The sequence below is a fragment of the Cervus canadensis genome, chromosome 24 (genome assembly GCF_019320065.1).
Source record: "Cervus canadensis isolate Bull #8, Minnesota chromosome 24, ASM1932006v1, whole genome shotgun sequence".
NCBI classification, from domain to species: domain Eukaryota; kingdom Metazoa; phylum Chordata; class Mammalia; order Artiodactyla; family Cervidae; genus Cervus; species Cervus canadensis.
The window spans coordinates 17,003,417-17,023,455 of NC_057409.1; the positions used below are offsets into that span (position 1 = coordinate 17,003,417).

At 44.8% G+C, this 20,039-nt stretch overlaps 1 protein-coding gene across 9 annotated transcripts in view; it reads right to left on the reverse strand.

The window, feature by feature from the left end:
• Window positions 1–8,454: 8,454 nt before the first annotated feature.
• The window catches only part of SP140 (SP140 nuclear body protein), a 90,370-nt gene continuing 78,785 nt past the window's right edge, over window positions 8,455–20,039 (reverse strand). For 8 of the 9 annotated variants that reach the window (XM_043445331.1, XM_043445329.1, XM_043445330.1 and 5 more), the window contains 8 exons: window positions 19,125–19,267; window positions 17,941–17,988; window positions 14,666–14,710; window positions 11,397–11,512; window positions 10,410–10,518; window positions 10,066–10,143; window positions 9,471–9,614; window positions 8,455–8,885 (listed from right to left, as the gene is read on the reverse strand). In XM_043445331.1, coding sequence (XP_043301266.1) covers window positions 8,778–8,885; window positions 9,471–9,614; window positions 10,066–10,143; window positions 10,410–10,518; window positions 11,397–11,512; window positions 14,666–14,710; window positions 17,941–17,988; window positions 19,125–19,267 — 791 coding nt within the window. In that variant the 3' untranslated portion in view covers window positions 8,455–8,777. The remainder of the gene's footprint in view (window positions 8,886–9,470; window positions 9,615–10,065; window positions 10,144–10,409; window positions 10,519–11,396; window positions 11,513–14,665; window positions 14,711–17,940; window positions 17,989–19,124; window positions 19,268–20,039) is intronic. The other variant, XM_043445327.1, reaches the window with a different exon arrangement.

The following is a 20,039-nucleotide window of genomic DNA, read 5'->3' on the forward strand; positions in this document are numbered from 1 at the left end:
AGGCCAGGGGCTGGGGGAGTGAGGTGGGGGTGGGGTGTGAGTGCTTGGAGCTGTGTGACGCTGTGTGGATGAGCCTGATTCCGAGGTTCAGTTCAGGGATTTCTTTTTCTGCCACATGCTAAGCCAGAGCACTAAGCCCGATCCAGCTTTTACAGTGAAGAAAGCCGAGATTTTGATCACCATCTATCTCATCTTTTTGCCTGAGAGTCGATTTCGAACACAAGTGGGGAGGGTTTATACTCAGAAATTGGGGTTCTTCTCTATGACTTTCCTGGAATTTTCCCCTCTCTCCCCAGAAAGCCTGGTTGCCCTGGGCTTCTTCCCTGGCTATGCTGACCAGAGACAAGGTGGGCTTCCCACCGGAGTTTCAGCCACCTCATGCAAAACTAGGGCAGCTCTCAGAGCCAAGTAATAGTAAACAGGAAACATTCTGTCCTGGCTGCTTCCGCCGAGTTTCAGCTTCCCTCCTCCATCAACCTGCTTCTGTACACTTTCTAGAAGCCCTGGCGGCTGTTTTTTGCCTACTGACCTCACAGGAGCATCTTCTCACCCAGTTTCCAAGAGAGAGGTGGAGAATTTTGTTCTCTCTTCCAGACAACAGGATGGGTGCTGATGCCCTGGGTTCCACACTGAGAGGTTCAGGCTGAGGGGTCGTGCCCAAGTGACCCAGACCCCAGAAGCACCAGGTCCTCCCTCAGATCCTGGGGACACAGACACACCCCACCCAGGTAAGACCACAGCCAGGCTCCTCTGCAGCCAGCATCCCACATCTGCATGCAGGTTAATGGAACAGACAGAGGTGACAGGCTTAGTGGCCATCCTTGCCCTTGGCTGACCCAGGGGGTGGAGTGGATGCTCTCAGCCTTAATTTTCAAAGCACAGGCAGAGGAATCACAGTCAACCTGATTCCAGGAATGTGTTTCCCACCCACCCCGCCCCCCCCTCCACCACTCCCACTCTCTGCAGCTTCTCTGGCTGGCCTGGGACCACCCCATTCCTCCTCTTAGACATCAGAGCCCACTAGTGGTCCCTGAGTTGGGTTCTGCTGGTCAGCTGCATTATACTTGTTTGTTCAGCCCACTCCACCCCTTTGTAGACAGACCTGGATTCCTTTGAGTGAGGACTTCCCCTCTTTGTATGTAGGCATAGAAGGAATGTTAATCAAGACACTGGTCATTGAGCAAGCCGGGCCAGCCAGACTCCCTTTGGGGAGTTGAGCTCTCATGTGAGGTTTATTAAGGAGCTCAAATACAGTTGGATAACATTTGTTCAGTGGCAGCTTGTTAACAAGATGGAGGAGAGGTTTACTGTGTGTGCATGCATGCTCAGTCTTGTCCGACTCTTTGTGACCCCATGGACTTTGTAGCCACCAGCCTCCTCTGTCCATAGGATTTTTCAGGCAAGGGCACTGGAGTGGGTTCCCATTTCCTCCTCCAGGGGATCTTCCAAACCCAGGGATATTCTGTTAAGTGCCAGACCACTTAATCCCTAAAAACTTGCCTATATGGCATGTCTTCAAATCTTATAAGGTTTATCTTTCATCACTGGGAGTGCGTGTGACTCAACTAGGGTTTTAGAACACTCAACACTTCTTGCTCATCAAGTCCAATTAACATACTCTCATTGTGATAGCTAATGCTATGTGTCAACTTGACTGGACCATGGGGTGTGCAGATTACCCCTAGATGTCTTTCAGGGTGTTTCTGGATGACATCAGCATTTGAATATGTGGGCTCAGTAAAGTAGATGGCCCTCCTCAAGGTAAGCAGGCAGCATCCAATCTGTTAAGGGCCTGAATTTAAAAAAAGTGAAGGAGGGAAATTTGTCCTCTTCTTGCCTGCCTAGTTGGGCTGGGACAGGTGTATCCAATGCTATTAGATTGGACATTATGCCTTTGGCTCTCCTGGTTCTTGGGCCTTCAGTCTTGAACTGGACTTAACCACTGTTACTGGGTCTCTGGCTTGCAAATGGCATCTCATGGGACTTTTCAGCCTCATATTCACATTAGTCAATTCCCATTTTATATATAAACAAACATGTATATGTGTGTGTGTGTGTGTGAGTGCGTGGTTAATCATATCCTACTCTTTGCCACCCCAGGGACTGTAGTCTTCCAGGCTCTTCTGTCCATGGAATTACCAGGCAAGAATGCTGGAATGGGTTGCCATTTCCTACTCCAGGGGATCTTCCCAACCCAGGCATCGAACCTGCTCTCTTGTGTTTCCTGCATTGGCGGCTGAATTTTTACCACTAGTACCACCTGGGAAGCATATATATATATATATATATATATATATATATATACACACACACACACACACACACACACACACACACATACATATATCTTTCAGCGTTATATCTTTTTGCCTTTTCATACTGTTCATGGTGTTCTCAAGGCAAGAATACTGAAGTGGTTTGCCATTTCCATCTCCAGTGGACCATGTTTTGTCAGAACTCTCTCCCATGACCCGTCTGTCTTGGGTGGCCCTACAAGGCATGGCTCATAGTTTCATTGAGTTAGACAAGGCTGTGGTTCATGTGATCAGTTTGGTCAGTTTCCTGTGACTGTGGTTTTCATTCTGTCTGCTCTCTGATGAATAAGGATAAGAAGCTTATGGAAGCTTCCTGACGGGAGAGACTGAGTATGGATGTGAGAGTTGGACCATAAAGAAAGCTGAGCACTGAAGAACTGATGCTTTTGAACTGCGGTGTTGGAGAAGACTCTTGAGAGTCCCTTGAACTGCAAGAAGATCAAACTAATCAATCCTAAAGGAAATAAGCCCTGAATATTCATTGGAAGGACTGATGCTGAAGCTCCAATACTTTGGCCACCTGATGCAAAGAACTGACCTATTGGAAAAGACCCTGATGCTGGGAAAGACTGAAGGTGGGAGGAGAAGGGGATGACAGAGGATGTGATGACAGAGGTTGGATGGCATCACTGACTCAATGGACATGAGTTTGAGCAAGCTCTGGGAGTTGGTGATGGACAGGGAAGCCTGACATCCTGCAGTCCATGGGGTCGCAAAGAGTTGGACACAACTGAGAGACTGAACTGAACAGATATATATATATATATATATATATATATATATATATATATATATACAAGCATCAATATAGTAGACCAAGGTAACGTACTGCAGAGTGTCCAGACTGACTTTGCCCCTTCAGCATATAATGTGACAAGACAGCAATAGCATTCACATAGCCCAGGGGCCAGACTGTAAACATGTACTATTGTCGAGTCCCTGTGAATGTGAAGTGCCTCTTATCCTACTCCCCACTGGATATTTTTAAAGTACATTTTTGCATACTGATAACTGCATGATACGTGCCATAGGCCATGCTGATCTGCTCTAAGATAGCACAACAGTGTAATTGGGGCTACTATTGGCTAAGTTTCTAATAGTCATTTAGCAGCTTTTGCAGAATCCAGACTGCTGTTCAAAGAGGTAAAGAGGACTAGAGCCTTGTATCCTTAAATCTTCACCTGTGGCACTCATCTCTGTGATTCCCTCATTCCCCAGGAATGCAATTTTCTTTCAACTGATTTTCACCAAGGGAAACTTCAATTTCAAGGCCTTCTTATTGGCCTTTCCTAAGACAGTCGTTGCTATTTCAGAGGTTAAAAAACCAGCTCAGCTAACTGCTATGTATGTTCTCATCGTCCTCATATCCAGGAACTGGGGTGATGATGGCTGGGTGGCTCTGTGGATTGAGTGGATTCACTGTTAGATGGACATTACCTTACTGCATACTCTAACAGGAACTGTGATGATGTTTGGCCCCAGGAACTAGCATCAACTCAAATGCTGTAACAACAACTGTTAAAAGATCTGTGCATTTTCCTCTGTCTGCCATATGGAAACTTCCATAAATGGCCTTAGGGCATTCTGGTGGAGAACTCAGGGAACGACCACATCTGCAGTGTGTTATGAGACCTGACCTCATTTCCATGGGCAGGTCCTAGATTTGGCTCAGGTCTGGAAACTGGGCAAGGGATCTTGATTTTTGATTGGGGCAGCTGATCTTAGCCATCTGTGCACCATTTTTGAACTCTTTCAATTATATGTGTATATATAGCCATATATATAGCAATATCCTGTTGGCTACCCACCTATCTATAGGCTTAAGGCATACAGCATTAATGATTTGACAGATGTAATCATAAAGTGATTATCAAAATAAGTTTAGTGGCCAAGTCCTATTAACTATCTTCATAGATATCTATGAGCCGGGTCCCTTGCTGTCATTCTAACCTCATTGCACGTTACAAATAGGGTTTCATCTCGCTCTGACACTTGCCATCTTGCTGCCACCTGGTATCTATCATTCTGGAATCCTATCACTCCCATTGCTACTTGGGAATCCAGTTCTTCTGTAAGACATTCCTCCATTATGCCAACCTACGAGGACCAGAGGACAGCCTCCGCTGAGCATCTCAAGGATGCTAGTGCCCCTCAGCTGTGTGCTCCTCATCACCTTGTTGAGTTAGTGTCTGTGAGGCCTCTTGAGAAGCACAGGCACCTGGTGGAGGGGTTTTCAAGTTGTAGGAAGTAGAGCTGTGCTAAGGCTTTAGCTTTTGGATCTTCTTTTCCTGGTAGGTCTGGTATCCCTGCTTCCACTTCATCCAATGTGTACCGTGATAAGTTTAGTGAACATCCATTATTTCACAGAAGTACAAAATGAAAGGAACAGAAACGCATTCTTCCCTTAAGCTAACCTACAGAGGAGAGCCCCAGAAAGCATTGCAGGGATGCTGGTGCTCCTCAGTTTTATACTCCTTATTACCTTGTTAAATTAGTGCTTTATATATACATATATATATATACATACAAATAATGGTTTGACTATATACATAGTAAAGTGATTGCCACAATAAGTTGAATGACCATGTCCTAATAACTATCTTCATAAACATCTATGGGCCAGGGCTCCAGCTGTCATTCTAACCATATATATATATGCTCCTGGTGGTCCTTAAAGGCATATATATATGTCTGTATGTACATGTAAATATATATATATATATATATATATATCCTGTTGGCTACCCACCTATCTATAGGCTTAAGGCGTATAGCATTAATGATATATATATATACACACACACATACCTGTGTGACATACATATACATATACTTATATGTATGCCTTTAAGAGCTACTAGGAACATACTTGAATAATCCCTTTTGTCCCTTGCCAGGGTAATTAAACATCTTGGCACAGAGGAGTGCTTCTGTATTAACAATTTTTCCTTTTCCTGTTTCATATTCCCCTTCTTTGTCCAGGATTCACCCCAAGACTCCTGGTACCTGCTATACATGTTGGCCAGTCCTGCAACTCCACTGGGGTAAATTCTTGCTGCAGCTGGCAAGAGGACCCAGGACTTTCCCAGTGGGGTCCTGCTGGGAGGACTGTGCAGAGTTCTCATTCAAGCAAGATTAGGATGGGGGAAGGGTGGGGGTCTGTCTTCCAATCAGGGGGAAAGGACTCTTCTGCAGGGCCCGTGGGTTCAGGGAGACCTGAGGTTCAAAGTTCTCACTTGCATCTACCTGGGAAGCCCAACTCTGATTCAGGGGTCACTCCTTTTTCACTAGGGCTCTGCCTTTGGCACAGGAGCCCATCTTAAGTTTAGGCTTCAGTCTTCCCCCATGTTCTCCCATTCTTAAAATTAGAGCCTGTGTCAGGACTTCCTTGCTGTCTGCCTTCCAGCTGCAGGTGGCGATTAAGAGATTTTGTCCTTTTCATTATAGGGGACTGGAATACAAAAGTAGGAAGTCAAGAGATACCTGGAGTAACAGGCAAATTTGGCCTTAGAGCACAAAATGAAGCAGGGCAAAGGCTAATAGAGTTCTGCTAAGAGAATACACTGGTCATAGCAAACACAACACAAGAGAAAACTCTACACTTGGACACCACCAGATGGTCAACACCGAGATCAGATTGATTATATTCTTTGCAGCCAAAGATGGAGAAGCTCTATAGAGACAGCAAAAACAAGACTGGGAGCTGACTGTGGCTCAGATCATGAACTCCTTATTGCCAAATTCAGACTTAAACTGAAAAAAGTAAAGAAAACCATTCACATAAGACCTAAATCAAATCCCTTACGATTATACAGTAGAAGTGACAAATAGATTCAAGGTATTAGATCTGATAGACAGAGTGCCTGAAGAACTATGGAAGGAGGTTCATGACATTGTACAGGAGGTAGTGATCAAGACCACCCCAAGAAAATGAAATGCAAAAAGGCAAAATGGCTGTCTGAGGAGGCCTTACAAATAGCTGTGAAAAGAAGAGAAGCTAAAGGCAAAGGAGAAAAGAAAAGATATATCCATTTGAATGCAGAGTTCCAAAGAATAGCAAGGAGAGATAAGAAAGCCTTCTTCAGCGATCAACGCAAAGAAATAGAGGAAAACAATAGAATGGGAAAGACTAGAGATCTCTTCAAGAAAATTAGAGATACCAAGGGTACATTTCATGGAAAGATAAGCACAATAAAGGACAGAAATGGTATGGACCTAACAGCAATAGAAGATATTAAGAAGAGGTGGCAAGTATACACAGAACTATGCAAAAAAGATCTTGGTGACCCAGTTAACCACGATTGTGTGATCACTCACCTAGAGCCAGACATCCTGGAATGTGAAGTCAAGTGGGCTTTAAGAATCATCACTACAAAGCTAGTGGAGGTGACAGAATTTCAGTTGAGCTATTTCAAATCCTGAAAGATGATGCTGTGAAAGTGCTGCACTCAATATGTCAGCAAATTTAGAAAACTCAGTAGTGGCCACAGGAATGGAAAAAGTCACTTTTCATTCTAATCCCAAAGAAAGGCAATGCCAAAGGATGTTCAAACTACTGAACAATTGCACTCATCTCACACTAGCAAAGTAAACTCAAAATTCTCCAAGCCAGGCTTCAATAGTACGTGAACTGTGAACTTCCAGATGTTCAAGCTGGATTTAGAAAAGGCAGAAGAACAAGAGATCAAACTGCCAACATCTGTTGGATCACCAAAAAAGCAAAAGAGTTCCAGAAAAACATCTACTTCTGCTTTATTGACTATGCCAAAACCTTTGACTGTGTGGATCACAACAAACTGTGGGAAATTCTTAAAGAGATGGGAATATCAGACCACCTTACCTGCCTCCTGAGAAATCTGTATGCAGGTCAAGAAGCAACAGTTAGAACTGGACATGGAATAACAGACTGGTTCTAAATTGGGAAAGGAGCATGTCAAGGCTGTCTATTTTCACCCTGTTTATTTAAATTATATGCAAAGTACATCATGCAAAATGCCAGGCTGGATGAAGCACAAGCTGGAATCAAGATTGCAGGAGAGATATCAATAACCTCAGATATGCAGATGATACCACCCTTATGGCAGAAAGCGAAGAAGAACTAAAGAGTCTCTTGATGAAAGTGAAAGAGGCAAGTGAAAAGCCTGGCTTAAAACTCAACATTCAGAAAACTAAGATCATGGCATCTGATCCCATCACTTCATGGCAAATAAATGGGGAAACAATGGAAACAGTGAAAGACTCTATTTTTTGGGCTCCAAAATCACTGCAGATGGTGACTGAAGCCATGAAATTAAAAGACACTTGCTCCTTGGAAGAAAAGTCATGACCAACCTAGACAGCATATTAAAAAGCAGAGACATTACTTTGCCAACAAAGGTCTGTACAGTCAAAACTATGATTTTTCCAGTAGTCATGTATGGATGTGAGAGTTGGACTATGAAGAAAGCTAAGCGCTGAAGAATTGATGCTTTTGAACTGTGGTGTTAGAGAAGACTCTTGAGAGTCCCTTGGACTGCAAGGAGATCCAACCAGTCCATCCTAAAGGAAATCATTCCTGAATATTCATTGCAAGGACTGATGTTGAAGCTGAAACTCCAATACTTTGGCCACCTGATGTGAAGAACTGACTCATTTGGAAAGATCGAGATGCTGGGAAAGATTGAAGGTGGGAGGAGAAGGGGACGACAAAGGATGAGATGATTGGATGGCATCACTGACTCAATGGACATGAGTTTGAGTAAACTCTGGGAGCTGATGATGGACAGGGAAGCCTGGTGTGCTGCAGTCCATGGGGTGGCAAAGAGTCGGACATGACTGAGCAACTGAACTACACTGAAGAAATTTAAGCCTGCCATTTACTCTTTTCAATATATTAGGGGCACTTAATGACAGCCACCAAAATCCAGTTTTTTAGTCACCATTTCTTCTTTTATAAATGCCAAAGAATATCACCCACTGTATACCTTTTTGCCTTTATCTCATCCAGTTTCCTACAAGTGAATGTTTAGCAACTGCATTATTAGAGCACACCATGGACCATCAATGCACTATCTGACAGGCTGTGATCCAACTCCAGAGCCCATTCTTAGCCTGCTTGACCATGATATTAAGTTGAGTTCCTTAGAAACAGACTCTGCGATAAAGTCTCTTACTTAAGTAATTTATTTTGTGTCTCTTTGCTAGAAAGGGATGCAGGAAGCAGGATGGTATTAAGCAAAAAGCTAAGGATGGATGTATTTAGACAGGCTTCAGCCTGATCCCATAGGATGCACAGAGCATGAAGGTTGGGTCGACTGGAGGCCGGCCCCCAGGCCAAGGCTATGTAATCTCCAGGTGAAGTTGGCTCCACTTGGCTGAAGGCAGTGCTCTGGGGAGGGTTGGCATCAGCAGCCAATGCTTCATGCATCTGGGGAATGAGATATTTGGCCTAAAGGGGAATTTCCAGGACACCAACAACATCCACTATTCCAGACAACTGTCCTCATTTGTTTCCTGAAGAGCAAACACTTCCTTGAAATTCTTCTCAAATTCTGCCTCCAGTCTAAGTCCCATTCGGCCAAAGTCATGGAACTGGGAAAAAAATAATAAAATGAACACAAAATAATGATCTTTATTATCAATATCACTGGACACCCTGCAACTGAGGACGATCAACTCTTATCTTTGATATCCTGAGTTATGTGAACCAGGTTATGCTTAAAAACTCTTGCAGTGAAGAGTAACTGATGCTTCTTAAGAGCCTGATTATTTCGTATTTACAGGACAGGAATGGAAAATCATGACCACACTTGAGAGCTCTTACTTATTTGGCTAGGTTGCTGATTTCAGTGAGAGTCAGAAAAGTAATCTGTGTTCTTTGTAATAGTGCAAATAGTACAGGGTGGCTGTGTTAGCTCAGTGACCTTCCTTTCATGTTGCCGTGGAGCAACTAACCCTGTGGGCTGAGTACTGAAACCCATGCACCCAGAGCCTGTGCTCCACAAAAACAGAAGCCCCCACGATGAGAAGCCCACATGCGGCAACTGGAGAGTAGCCCCTCAGTTGCCTCAACTAGAGAAAGCGCTTACACAGCAACGAAGACCCAGTGCGGCCGAAAACAAATAAAATTTTAAGAAAGGAAGAGAAAGTGAAATGAAAGCAAAGAGAGCCACTTGCCTTGTAAGAGGCCCTGTGGTTCTGAAAGATGAGACGCATGTCCTGCACAAACCCTTCCACGTGGGAGTAGCCCTGCTCATTCAGCCTCTTCTTGATCTTGTCCAACCACATGGGTTCCTTGAGGTTTTTAGAAGCCTCTTTAATCTAGGGAAAAACAAAAGGCACTGGGAGCATTACTGGCAGTGTTCAACGGGTGCCTCCTGTGGCTTCCCATCAAATCTGGTAGAAACACAACAAGGCAACGATAACAGTAGCTCATTCTCTTGCTCCCATGGGATTCCGGCCTTGACTATCACAGGTGCCAGTTTCCAGATGGGGTAACAACATGGCAGCCTGTGATTACTGTTGGCCGTAGTTACTTACGATCAGTATGTATCTATGTGTACTCAGTTGTGTCTGATTCTTTGTGGCCCCATGGACTGTAGTCCGCCAGGCTCATCTGTCCTTGAGGTTTTCCAGGCAAGAATACTGGAGTGGATTGCCCTTTCCTACTCCAGGGGATTTCCTCAAACCCACATCTCCTCTGTGTCCTGCATTGGCAGGTGGATTCTTTACCACTAGCACCACCTGGGAAGCCCATGTTGTGGTTACTTACATAATAATAATATGGAATCTTCGAAAAAAAGGTACTCTCTGAATGGCAATAGACCTTCAAGAGGAGGAACTCGCATTTCTGCAAAAGAAGGAAGCTGTGAACAAAAAGCAGCTTGGAGACATTGAGCCCCGTACACATACCCAGGCCAAGCATGACTCACACCAGTCTCTGGAAGTTTCCCCAGACGGGGATGGCTCTTGGACACAGACGTACAATGGCTGCAAACAAGTCCTGGTGTGACTTGAGTGTGACTGAGTCATGGTCACCCTGTGGTTGCCTTCCCCCTACCCTGTGCTTGACTTTTCACACTTGAAGGGGAAGGCTTGGGTTCCCATCTGACTCACCAGCTGCTCCTCTGGCTGCATCGGCCTTGCCAGGACCTCAGATTCCTTGAGACCCTGCTGGTTTCCTGAAGACTCTGTCATCCTGCAGAAGGTGCAACTCCACGGGCTCCTACGGGGCCAGACATAAGTGAACGAGGACAAGGTCCCCAGAAACACCCGCCACTCCCGTGGCTGCCACCGTCCTCCTTCCAGGAACATTGGTGGACACAGTTCTGAGAGGAAGGGGGTACCTCCAGAGTCTCCAAGACCACCACATGGGGTCTGAGTCAATGACCCCCATTACGGTGTGTGGAGCTGGTGTCAGAGTAGGGGGCTCTCCTTTCTGTGTCCACTTCTGGGAGCACAAGGAATCCTGTCCGCCCGGCCTGAGTGTCAAAACTGGGCCTGACCCCTGGGGTCCTCCAGCTTCCCTCAGCCCATCAATAATGTGACAAAACGAGGGAACCAGCCCATGCTTCCTGTGTTTTCTGAATCAGCACAGAACAGCCAACTCATTGGAAAAGATCCTGATGCTGGGAAAGACTGAGGGCAGGAGGAGATGGGGGTGACAGATGATGAGATGGTTGGATGGCATTACTGACTCAATGGACACGAGTTTGAGCAAGCTCTGGGAGATGGTGAAGGACACGGAAGCCTGGGTCGCAAAGAGCCGGACACGACTGAGTGGCTGAACAACAGCAACAATAAACAAGTGCATTTCCACCCCTGTGAACAGGAGTCCAGGTTGGAAAACTTCTAGGAAAGGACAGGAGCCATGTGGACAAAGGACCTGGCTGCCAGCCTCAGTGTCCTAGAGGATATGCGTGGCAAAAAGCATCCACCTGCCACTGCCCACATCTTGAAGCAGCTCTCTGCATCATACTGCTGGACCCTGTACCCACGGGCCTGCTCGGTCCCCATCCAGACGTGGTAAGAACTAGGCAGGGGGAGTGGGCGTGGCCAGAGGGAAGGTCCCCAGTCAGAAGGGAGGGGCAGCATCTCACGTACTTCTCAGTTTCCACCGGCGGGATGTGACAGTCCTCGTGAAAAGACCTCGAACAAGTGTCACAGCAGAACAGCTTTCCTCCATCCCGGCAGGTCTCACACTCATCTGAGTTTCCCAGCTAGAAGGTAAAACAACACCTGTATCCCCAGTGAGACCCCAGAAGTCTGGGAATCAAGAACCCGCTGCCTTTGTGTGAACCTGAATGGATGCACATGCTTCTCTCTGAGACATTAAAGAACAGCATGGTGTGGGCATTTCAGAAGAAGAAATTGTGCTCTGCAGTGAAATTGACGAGGAAGAGCCGGTATGTCGGACCAAAAAAGTCTTCCCTGTAAAACCAGAGAGTCTAACACTGAAAGACTAGAAGCAAAACAAGGTAATTTTATAGGAATTTATTACCTCGCAGATGAGAGATAAAGTCCTGAAATAAAGTGTTACATGTGTTTGCCTATACCACAATAATTAAATTGACTGCTGGGAGGGTGATATATTGAGAACTTAATAAAGTGGATTAAACTTCTTAGTATAGAAAGCAGTACAAGATTATTTTATGACTTGAGTCTTGTTCTGGGCTTTTGCATAAAGCTACTTGTGTTGGGTGAATTGGGATTCTGGCCATTTCTTTTTTTTTTTTGAAATGGTCATATATGAGGAAGTGCTAGCTCCAAGGACCATCTTGCCTAAAGTTCCCATTCGATGTTATGGGGCATCCTCAAGGACATCCCCAACTGCGGACTGAAACTGCTCTGGCATGGAGCCATGGGACCGTGTTTCTTCCCTTCAGGGTAAACACTCACAGATTGCCATCATCATTCCCCAGAAAGTAATGACCCCTCTCCCCAGAGGAACAAGGAATAACAGATATAACCAGTGTCTAAGAACCTCGTGCATGCTCAGTTGCTCAGTCATATCCAACTCTTTGTGACCCCATGGACTGTAGCCCACCAGGTTCCTCTGTCCATAGAGTTTGCTAGGCAAGAAGACTGGACTAGATTGCCATTTTCTTTTCCAGGGGATCTTCCTGACCTAGGAATCGAACCCGCATCTACTGCATTTCCTACATTGGCAGATGGATTCTTTACTACTGAGTCACCGGAGAAGTCCCCAAGAACCTCACATTTGTGTATTTTTTGGTAGATTTATCTACCTCTTTGTTTCTAGTCTAGCTGAACATTAGAACCTCCAGGGCAGTGTATATAAAATATTAATGTCCTGGTCCCAATGCCAGAAGTCTGAATCAGTTTGTCCAGGTGGGGCAGAGCTATTGGTATTCTTCTTTAATTCATAGAATGGGTAATTTTGTGTATCAGAATCATCTGGGGACTTTTAAACAATCCTGATGTCCAAGTCTTAGCCTAGAATGATAAACAGAATTTCCTCTAGGTTGGAATCCCAGCAATACTATTTTCCAAAGGTCTTAATTGCAGTCTAAGTTGAATATTAGTCAAAGCAAAGTCTGTTATTAAGGCATGGGGTTTAGCTCAATGCTGAACTGTCCTCTAACATCAGTCCCAGAGACATCACTTTGCTGACAAAGGTCCGTCTTGTCAAAACTATGATTTTTCCAGTAGCCATGTATGGATGTGAGAGTTGGACCGTAAAGAAGGCTGAGCATCGAAGAACTGATTCTTCTGAACTGTGGTGTTGCAGAAGACTCTTGAGAGTCCCTTGGACTGCAAGGAGATCAAACCAGTCAATCCTAAAGGAAATCAACCCTGAATATTCATCAGAAGGACTGCTGCTGAAGCTGAAACTCCAATACTTTGGCCACCTGATGCGAAGAAGTGACTCATTGGAAAAGACCCTGATGCTGGGAAAGATTGAGGGCAGGAGGAAAAGGGGACAACGGAGAATGAGATGGTTGGATGGCATCACCGACTCAATAGACATGAGTTTAAGCAAGCTCTGGAAGTTGGTGATGGACAGGGAAGCCTGGCATGCTGCAGTCCATGGTGTCGCAAAGAGTTGAACACAATGAGTGACTGGATAGCAACAATCAATCCCAGGAAAACTGAGTCACGGCAGTGAGGGTCCTCTTGCTGGAACAGTTGCTTCCTCCTCCCTGTGGACTCTTGGCTGTGGGCTGTGAGACCTGATCCTCTGTACCGATGTCCATCCCAAACAAGCCACACAAACACTGGACTCCAGCACTGTTTAGATGACTGAAGAATCCTTCAGTTGGCCAAGGGTCAGAAAGAGTGTGAATAAGATCTAAATCTTGTTGGGGGCATTACTTTGGAGGTAAAGTATATGTAAAGCTATTTGACTATCCCTCCTCTATTGGACGCCATGCATCAGCATTACTGCATACTATCCCACCTGAGTGCTGCCCCCGGAGCTGTGCAAAGGTGACTCTGCTGCAAATGTCCATCTTGTTGCAGTGAAAGGACTCAAAAGGGCTTTCCATGTGGCTCAGTGGTAAAGAATCCGCCTGCCAGTACAAGAGATGTGGGTTCCATCCCTGGGTTGGGAAGATCCCCTGGAGGAAGGCATGTCAACCCACTCCAGTATTCTTGCCTGGAGAATTCCATGGACAGAGGAACCTGGTGGTCTACAGTCTATAGGGTCACACAGGGGTGGACACGACTGAGTGACTGGGCACACACGCACACACAAAGCAGCCAATCACAAGGTACCAGATTGAGTTAAAATGCCCTGATTTGCTAGATGGTGACCAGCTCAGCACCATGATGGTTCCCTCAAGACTGGCTGTAGGGCTTCCATAAGGAACCCCTGGGCCCCAAGTGCATTTCTCTGCAGGATCCACGACAGTGTTTAAATCTTAACCTGCCAGCTTCACCTGGCCTGTTCCTTCTGATTGGTGCTTAAAACCGTCAAGCTCTCCCCGTACCTTGGAATAGAAGTTTGGGATTTTTCTTTCCTTCTCTATTGCCTTCTTTAAAATGCTGCTCTCCCTCTAATTTCCTCCTTATCCCCCATCTGCAGGCCAGCTGTGCCCATTACTATGTCAAGCCCAGACTCTAGAGCCCCCAGTGGTCTCAAGCTCTGTCTCCTATTTGCACTTTCAAGGGGAAAGAGGAAATGGGAAGGTTTCCACTGAACAAACGGAAAGGATGCTTTCAGGTAAGACACCCAATGCCAGAACCATGTACCTGAGTGGACAATGTATCTGCTATGCCCTGCTCATCACCCACGGTGACACACTCCACCTGAGTGTGAGCGTGCTTCAGGGAAATGGGATGACTCAGAGAAAACGTGCTGAGGGAAAGGCCTGCGTTAGTCTGGGTCACAGGTGGGAGTTAGTACTTACACAAAGGTCATCTAAGGTGTTGTTGTGAGACTTCAGTCCTCTTTTCTGCAGAAAAGAAAGATTAAATGACAATACTGAATGTGATGTAGGTATCCATCACTTATTTAAGCACCAGTCACTGGAGGGATTCAAGCCATGGTTCACCCATTACTTCACACCTGTTTTTTATGGATACATGTATCTACTTGGAAAATAAAAAAAGTACCAAAGGACCACTGTTTAGCCCAATAACAAGTTCTATTCCGTGGCTCTTAGATGCAAGGTGGAGCCATCTGGGGACTTTAGCCCTGGTTCCCACAGATGGAGTTGGAGGAGCTCTGTTGGTTTTCTTACTTCAAGAGGCCCTTGGGCATTTTTCTCTACGTTATAAAATGCCATCCCACCAGAAGGAGCTGCAGTGAGAGTATCAGCCTGAAGATTCATCATCAACAACCCAGATAACCATGGGGCCCGGAGTCCTGGAGTTCATGCAAATGTCCCAGAGGAGAATGCCACTGCCTGTCACAGGTCTCCTGGGGCACAGCCTCAATGATAAAATGTGCCCAAACTTCCCAGGGCTGCAGCTCTTCTTCCAGAAGAGCACTCTTCTCTCCCCTCCCTCTGAATCCGAAGAAGTCAGCTAGCTGGCTCTTCAAAGATAACTGACTACCACCCGCTAGCTTTACATTGCTTTCCAATATTCAATAGAATGACCTGGCCTCCATCTTTCTAGGGCAGGGGTTCCCAAACTCTGAGATCTAATGCCTGATGCTCTGAGATAGAGCTGAGATAATAATAATAGAAATAAAGTGCACAATAAATGTAATGCACTTGAATCCTCTGGAAACCATCCCTCCTCTCCAGTTCATGGAAAAATTGTCTTCCACGAATCCAGTGCCTGGTGCCAAAAAGGTTGAGGACCACTGCTCTAGGACACAGGTAGCCTCAGCTTTGGTCTCCAGCCCAGGGCAGAGTGGTCATGGACAAGTGTAATCCAGTGGTCAATGACCTGAGAGGTGGCTATGTCACTGCCCACCTTTCTATTGCCCATTCTAAACTCACTGCTTCCCAAGTGGCTGAGTGGTAAAGAATATCCCTGCCAAGCAGGAGACATGGGTTCAATCCCTGGGTCAAGAAGATCCACTGAAGGAGGAAATGGTAGCCCATTCCAGTATTCTTGCCTAGGAAATCTCATGGACAGAAGAGCCTGGTGCATGGGGCTACAGTGCATGGGGTCACAAGAGTGGGACACAGCTTAGCAACTAAACAACAATAATCCTCTTAGTTATTCTTCCATGTTAGGCAATGAAGTTGAAACAATCCTTGAGGTCAAGGATATTGTTTTAATCTTCTAAAGACCATTGGGCATTTAGTAAGCATTCAATAATTGTATGTTGGATGAGTGAATAAATGAATATAATTTCACTTAGAAAATCCCTTGGAGGAGGAAATGGCAACCCACTCCAGTATTTGTGCCTAGAGAATCCCATGAACAGAGGAGCCTGGTGAGCTACAGTCCATGAGGTTGCAAAAAGTCAGACACAGCTGAGCAATTAATACTTTTTTTTCCACTTAGGAAAAGAAATTACTTGCTATCTCTTAAGCAAATATTACCCAATATTAAAAAGATTGTTCTAGAGGAATATTGTTGTACAGTTGCTAAATCACGTCCAACTCTTCACGATCCCATGGACTGTGGCACGCCAGGCACCTCTGTCCTCCACTATCTCCTACAATTATTTTACAACACTGCAATTGTCATCAAAAGGTATTAGTGACGTTTGTCAGGAGCCAGGAAGCCATCATGTGGTGCTGAGAGTGACACTGAAGAGTCCCAAAGCCAAGGAAAAAAGAGGTTCTGAGAAACACAGAAGACCCATGGAAATAGTAATGGGTCCTGAGGTTTCCCATTCGGGGAACATCTGCTCTTGTGCATGGGGAGATGAGAAATGAAGAGGCAACTGCAGGTTGCTGCTAAAAAGTGTTGTACCCATGACTAAGGGTAGAATCTGTTGTTAGGAAGATGTCAGCTTACTCCGGTAAACCAACTGAGTCACTCTTGGCACCTGGGGAATGATACAGATGCTGGTCTTCAGGATACTAAGTAGGGCAAATAATAGTTCTCTGCAGAAAATCCAGCAGGTGAAATGTCCCAGGGACTTAGAATTCCAACTGTCCAGAACCTCAGATAATGTCAAGTCCTGGATCTCACATTCCCAGTGGAAGATGAAGTCCCATGGGCCAACTATGTGTAACCGGTCTTAGAAGTTCTGTGAATGTCTTGATTGGCCATTTCTTTTTTAATAATTATTTTGTCTGCACCATGCAGCATGTGGAATCTTAGTTTCCCAACCAGGGACTGAACCCATGCCCCCTGCACTGGAAGGGTACACTTAATCACTGCACTGCCAGGGAAGTCCCTTGAATGGCCATTTCTATGTGGAGTACATAAGAACGGCACTTCTCACCTCCATCTTCAAGTTCTCATTCATACCCAAACTTGGAAAAGCCATCTCCGTGTCCTGAATCTACACTGCATCTTACATACTTATTGTCTCCATAGAGGAAGGAATCACTTTCATAGACAGAAGGGAGGTCTGCACAGCAAAAGAGTTGCATCAAAGTAACCAGTTTTCTTGGCCAGCCCCTCCTATACAATCCACTGATCTCCCAAGAGTTTCCTGTCCTACAGCACCATCTTCATGAAGGGCAAATAATGGTCCCCTGAAAAAGAGTATGTCTGTGTGTAGACTATTAAGGGGTGAAATGATCAGAAAAGAAATATGTTTCTTGTTGCCTATATTACAAAATGGTATATGGACCAAGATAGATGATCTTAGACTAGGATTCTCTGAATGACTGTGAACATACTTTCATTCCATCAGATTTCATTAAAGTTAGAAAACAGTAACACTGATTTAAAAAATTTGGGTTTGACTTGAATTTGGGTTTGACTTGAAGATGACCTTATCACCCTATCATAACATACTTTTACATATTCCATAATCATGCTTGCCTTTACAATTTTGACAACATCCACATCTATAGCTAAAGCACATCCATGAGGTCTATTCTGATGGCTCCTTATCACTTCTATTTCAAGTGGTTTACCATTCAAGAAGACCTTGCCATTCAGAACAACATAGTGTTCAAAGAAGCGACACTGAAGGCATATGCCAAAAGATTTTTAAAGGTGAGAGCAGAGTGTTACACAGTTGAGAAACCACAAAATAATACACTGTGCATGCAAAATCAATTATGTGATGAGAATTTCTAGAAAATTATGTAATAATCACCTTTCTTCCCCCGTAATATTTCCTTGGAGGATTATGGAGAAGTCTTCTCTGAAAGATAAAAAGATCCAAGTATATGGTTGGCCTGTGAGTCTGGCACTTCCAACCTCTTCCCAAATATTTCTACCTGGATGTCCCACTGTCAGCCCAAAGCCATGGTATCTAAATGAGAAACCATCTTCCTCTCCTCATTTGTATTTCTTCTAGAAATCAATCTGTGACCCTTTAAAAATCATCTTTAGAACATTTCCCCCCTCTTGTGCTTTTCCCCTTAAGTTTTAAGAGGTTTTCCTATATAATTTCTTTGACACCTCTCACCCGCTCTCCATTCCTACCAGTCACTCAAGCTTGAGTCCATATACCAAGGCTTGTCAATCAATATACACTTATCCCATGCCTACTGGGTGTCAGACATTCTCAACAATCTTGGACACACAAAGATGGACATAGAAAAAACAACGTGAAAAGATAAGAGTAAAACTATAAGAGGATCTTAGTAATGGGCTCAGGAAGCCCAGGGAAGAAATGGTCAGGGCCAATTTGGTCAGGGAATATTCAGGGAAGAATGGCATTTGAGTTGAGCACTGCATGTTGGGTGTAGTTCTTGAGCTGAAAAGATTCTGGAGTTGTTTCAGGGTCCCTCGGCCATCTAAAACACTATTCTAAAAATGTCACTTCATATCTCAGAAGACTTCATTGATTCTGCATTGTCTATGAGTTTAAGCACTTTAACCTGGCATTAAATTCCTCTACAAACAACTGCAATTGAATTGATGGATTATACCTTATTATATACAGTATGTCTATCTCAACCCACTGGGCATGGTTCTGGTTTTCACATCATTCTTCTCTGGAATACCCTCTTCCTACCTGTTTGATTGTAAACTGTCTTCTTCCTCCAGTGCATAAAGTTGACTACATTCACCTGAGTCAGAATGATCCTTCTCTCCTCTGAACTCCTATTCCATCCTGACAAAGGCAGTGGAATTTCCTGCCTCTTTCACAGCAGTGATGTGCTAAGTTGTACTGAGGTTAGGAATGTGGAACACTCTCCCTGGGTGAGAGGATAAACTCAGAGGCATCTGAGCTTTTGCGATAACTCAACAAATATTTGGTGAGCAAATAGTGACCTTATTCTTGGGGGACAACAAGGAAAGTCACATCTTCTGCCCTGGCCCCCAGAATACCTCCATCAGCCATCGCAGGGGCCTCCCTCCACAGCGAACACTTAACTTCCAATTCTTTGATCTTTCGTGGCCGCCTCTGATTTCAAATTCCCTGGGGGTGAACCAGTCTCCGTTCTCACTCTGTATGCACTTCACCCAGACTCCTGTAAGACCAGGGTAAATTCATCTTCAGCCTTCCTTGTTTTCAGAAGGTGGGCTTCCACCACACTGGATCTGGACACACCGAGTTTAGGCTTAAGATCTAGAACAGGAGAGTCTGGCCTCCCCTTTCAGGCTTCAGAATCCCCACACCTAGCCTCCAAGTCCCCTCACAGGAGATTCACTGCCTTGTGGCAACATTTCTTTAACTGATGTGCAACAACAACAAAAATGATAATTACCATTAAAATCAACCTTTTAAAAGTATTTCAAAATCACCTACAAAGGAAAAGCAAGTGATTTTGAAGTGTGAGAGCATTTCAATTTGCCAGGGAGAGGACCTTGGGCCCATGGGAGCAGAAACTCAGGTTGGGACTGAGATCTCCGATGGGTGCCTTGTGGCTCAGAAGGGCACCATAGCAGCATCTGAGCCCTTTATCACACTTCCTACCCAGTTCAATGGCATTATTGAGCAGATGTTTCCCCATCCCCCAAACCGTGGATAGCTGATATTAAAAGTAATTGTGAAATGCTATCCAATGGTAAACTCAAGTTATGTATAAAAGATAATCACATGTTAGCATCATTAGTCATTAGAGAAAAGCACAGCCAAACCATGAGACACCATTTCACACCCACTAAGATGGCTGTCTTGGAAAAATTAGACAATAACAAGTGTTGGCATGGAAACAGAGAAACTGGAACTCTCATACATTGCTGGTGGGAAGATAAAGTATTACAGCCGCTGTAGAAAACATTTTGATATTTCCTCAGTAG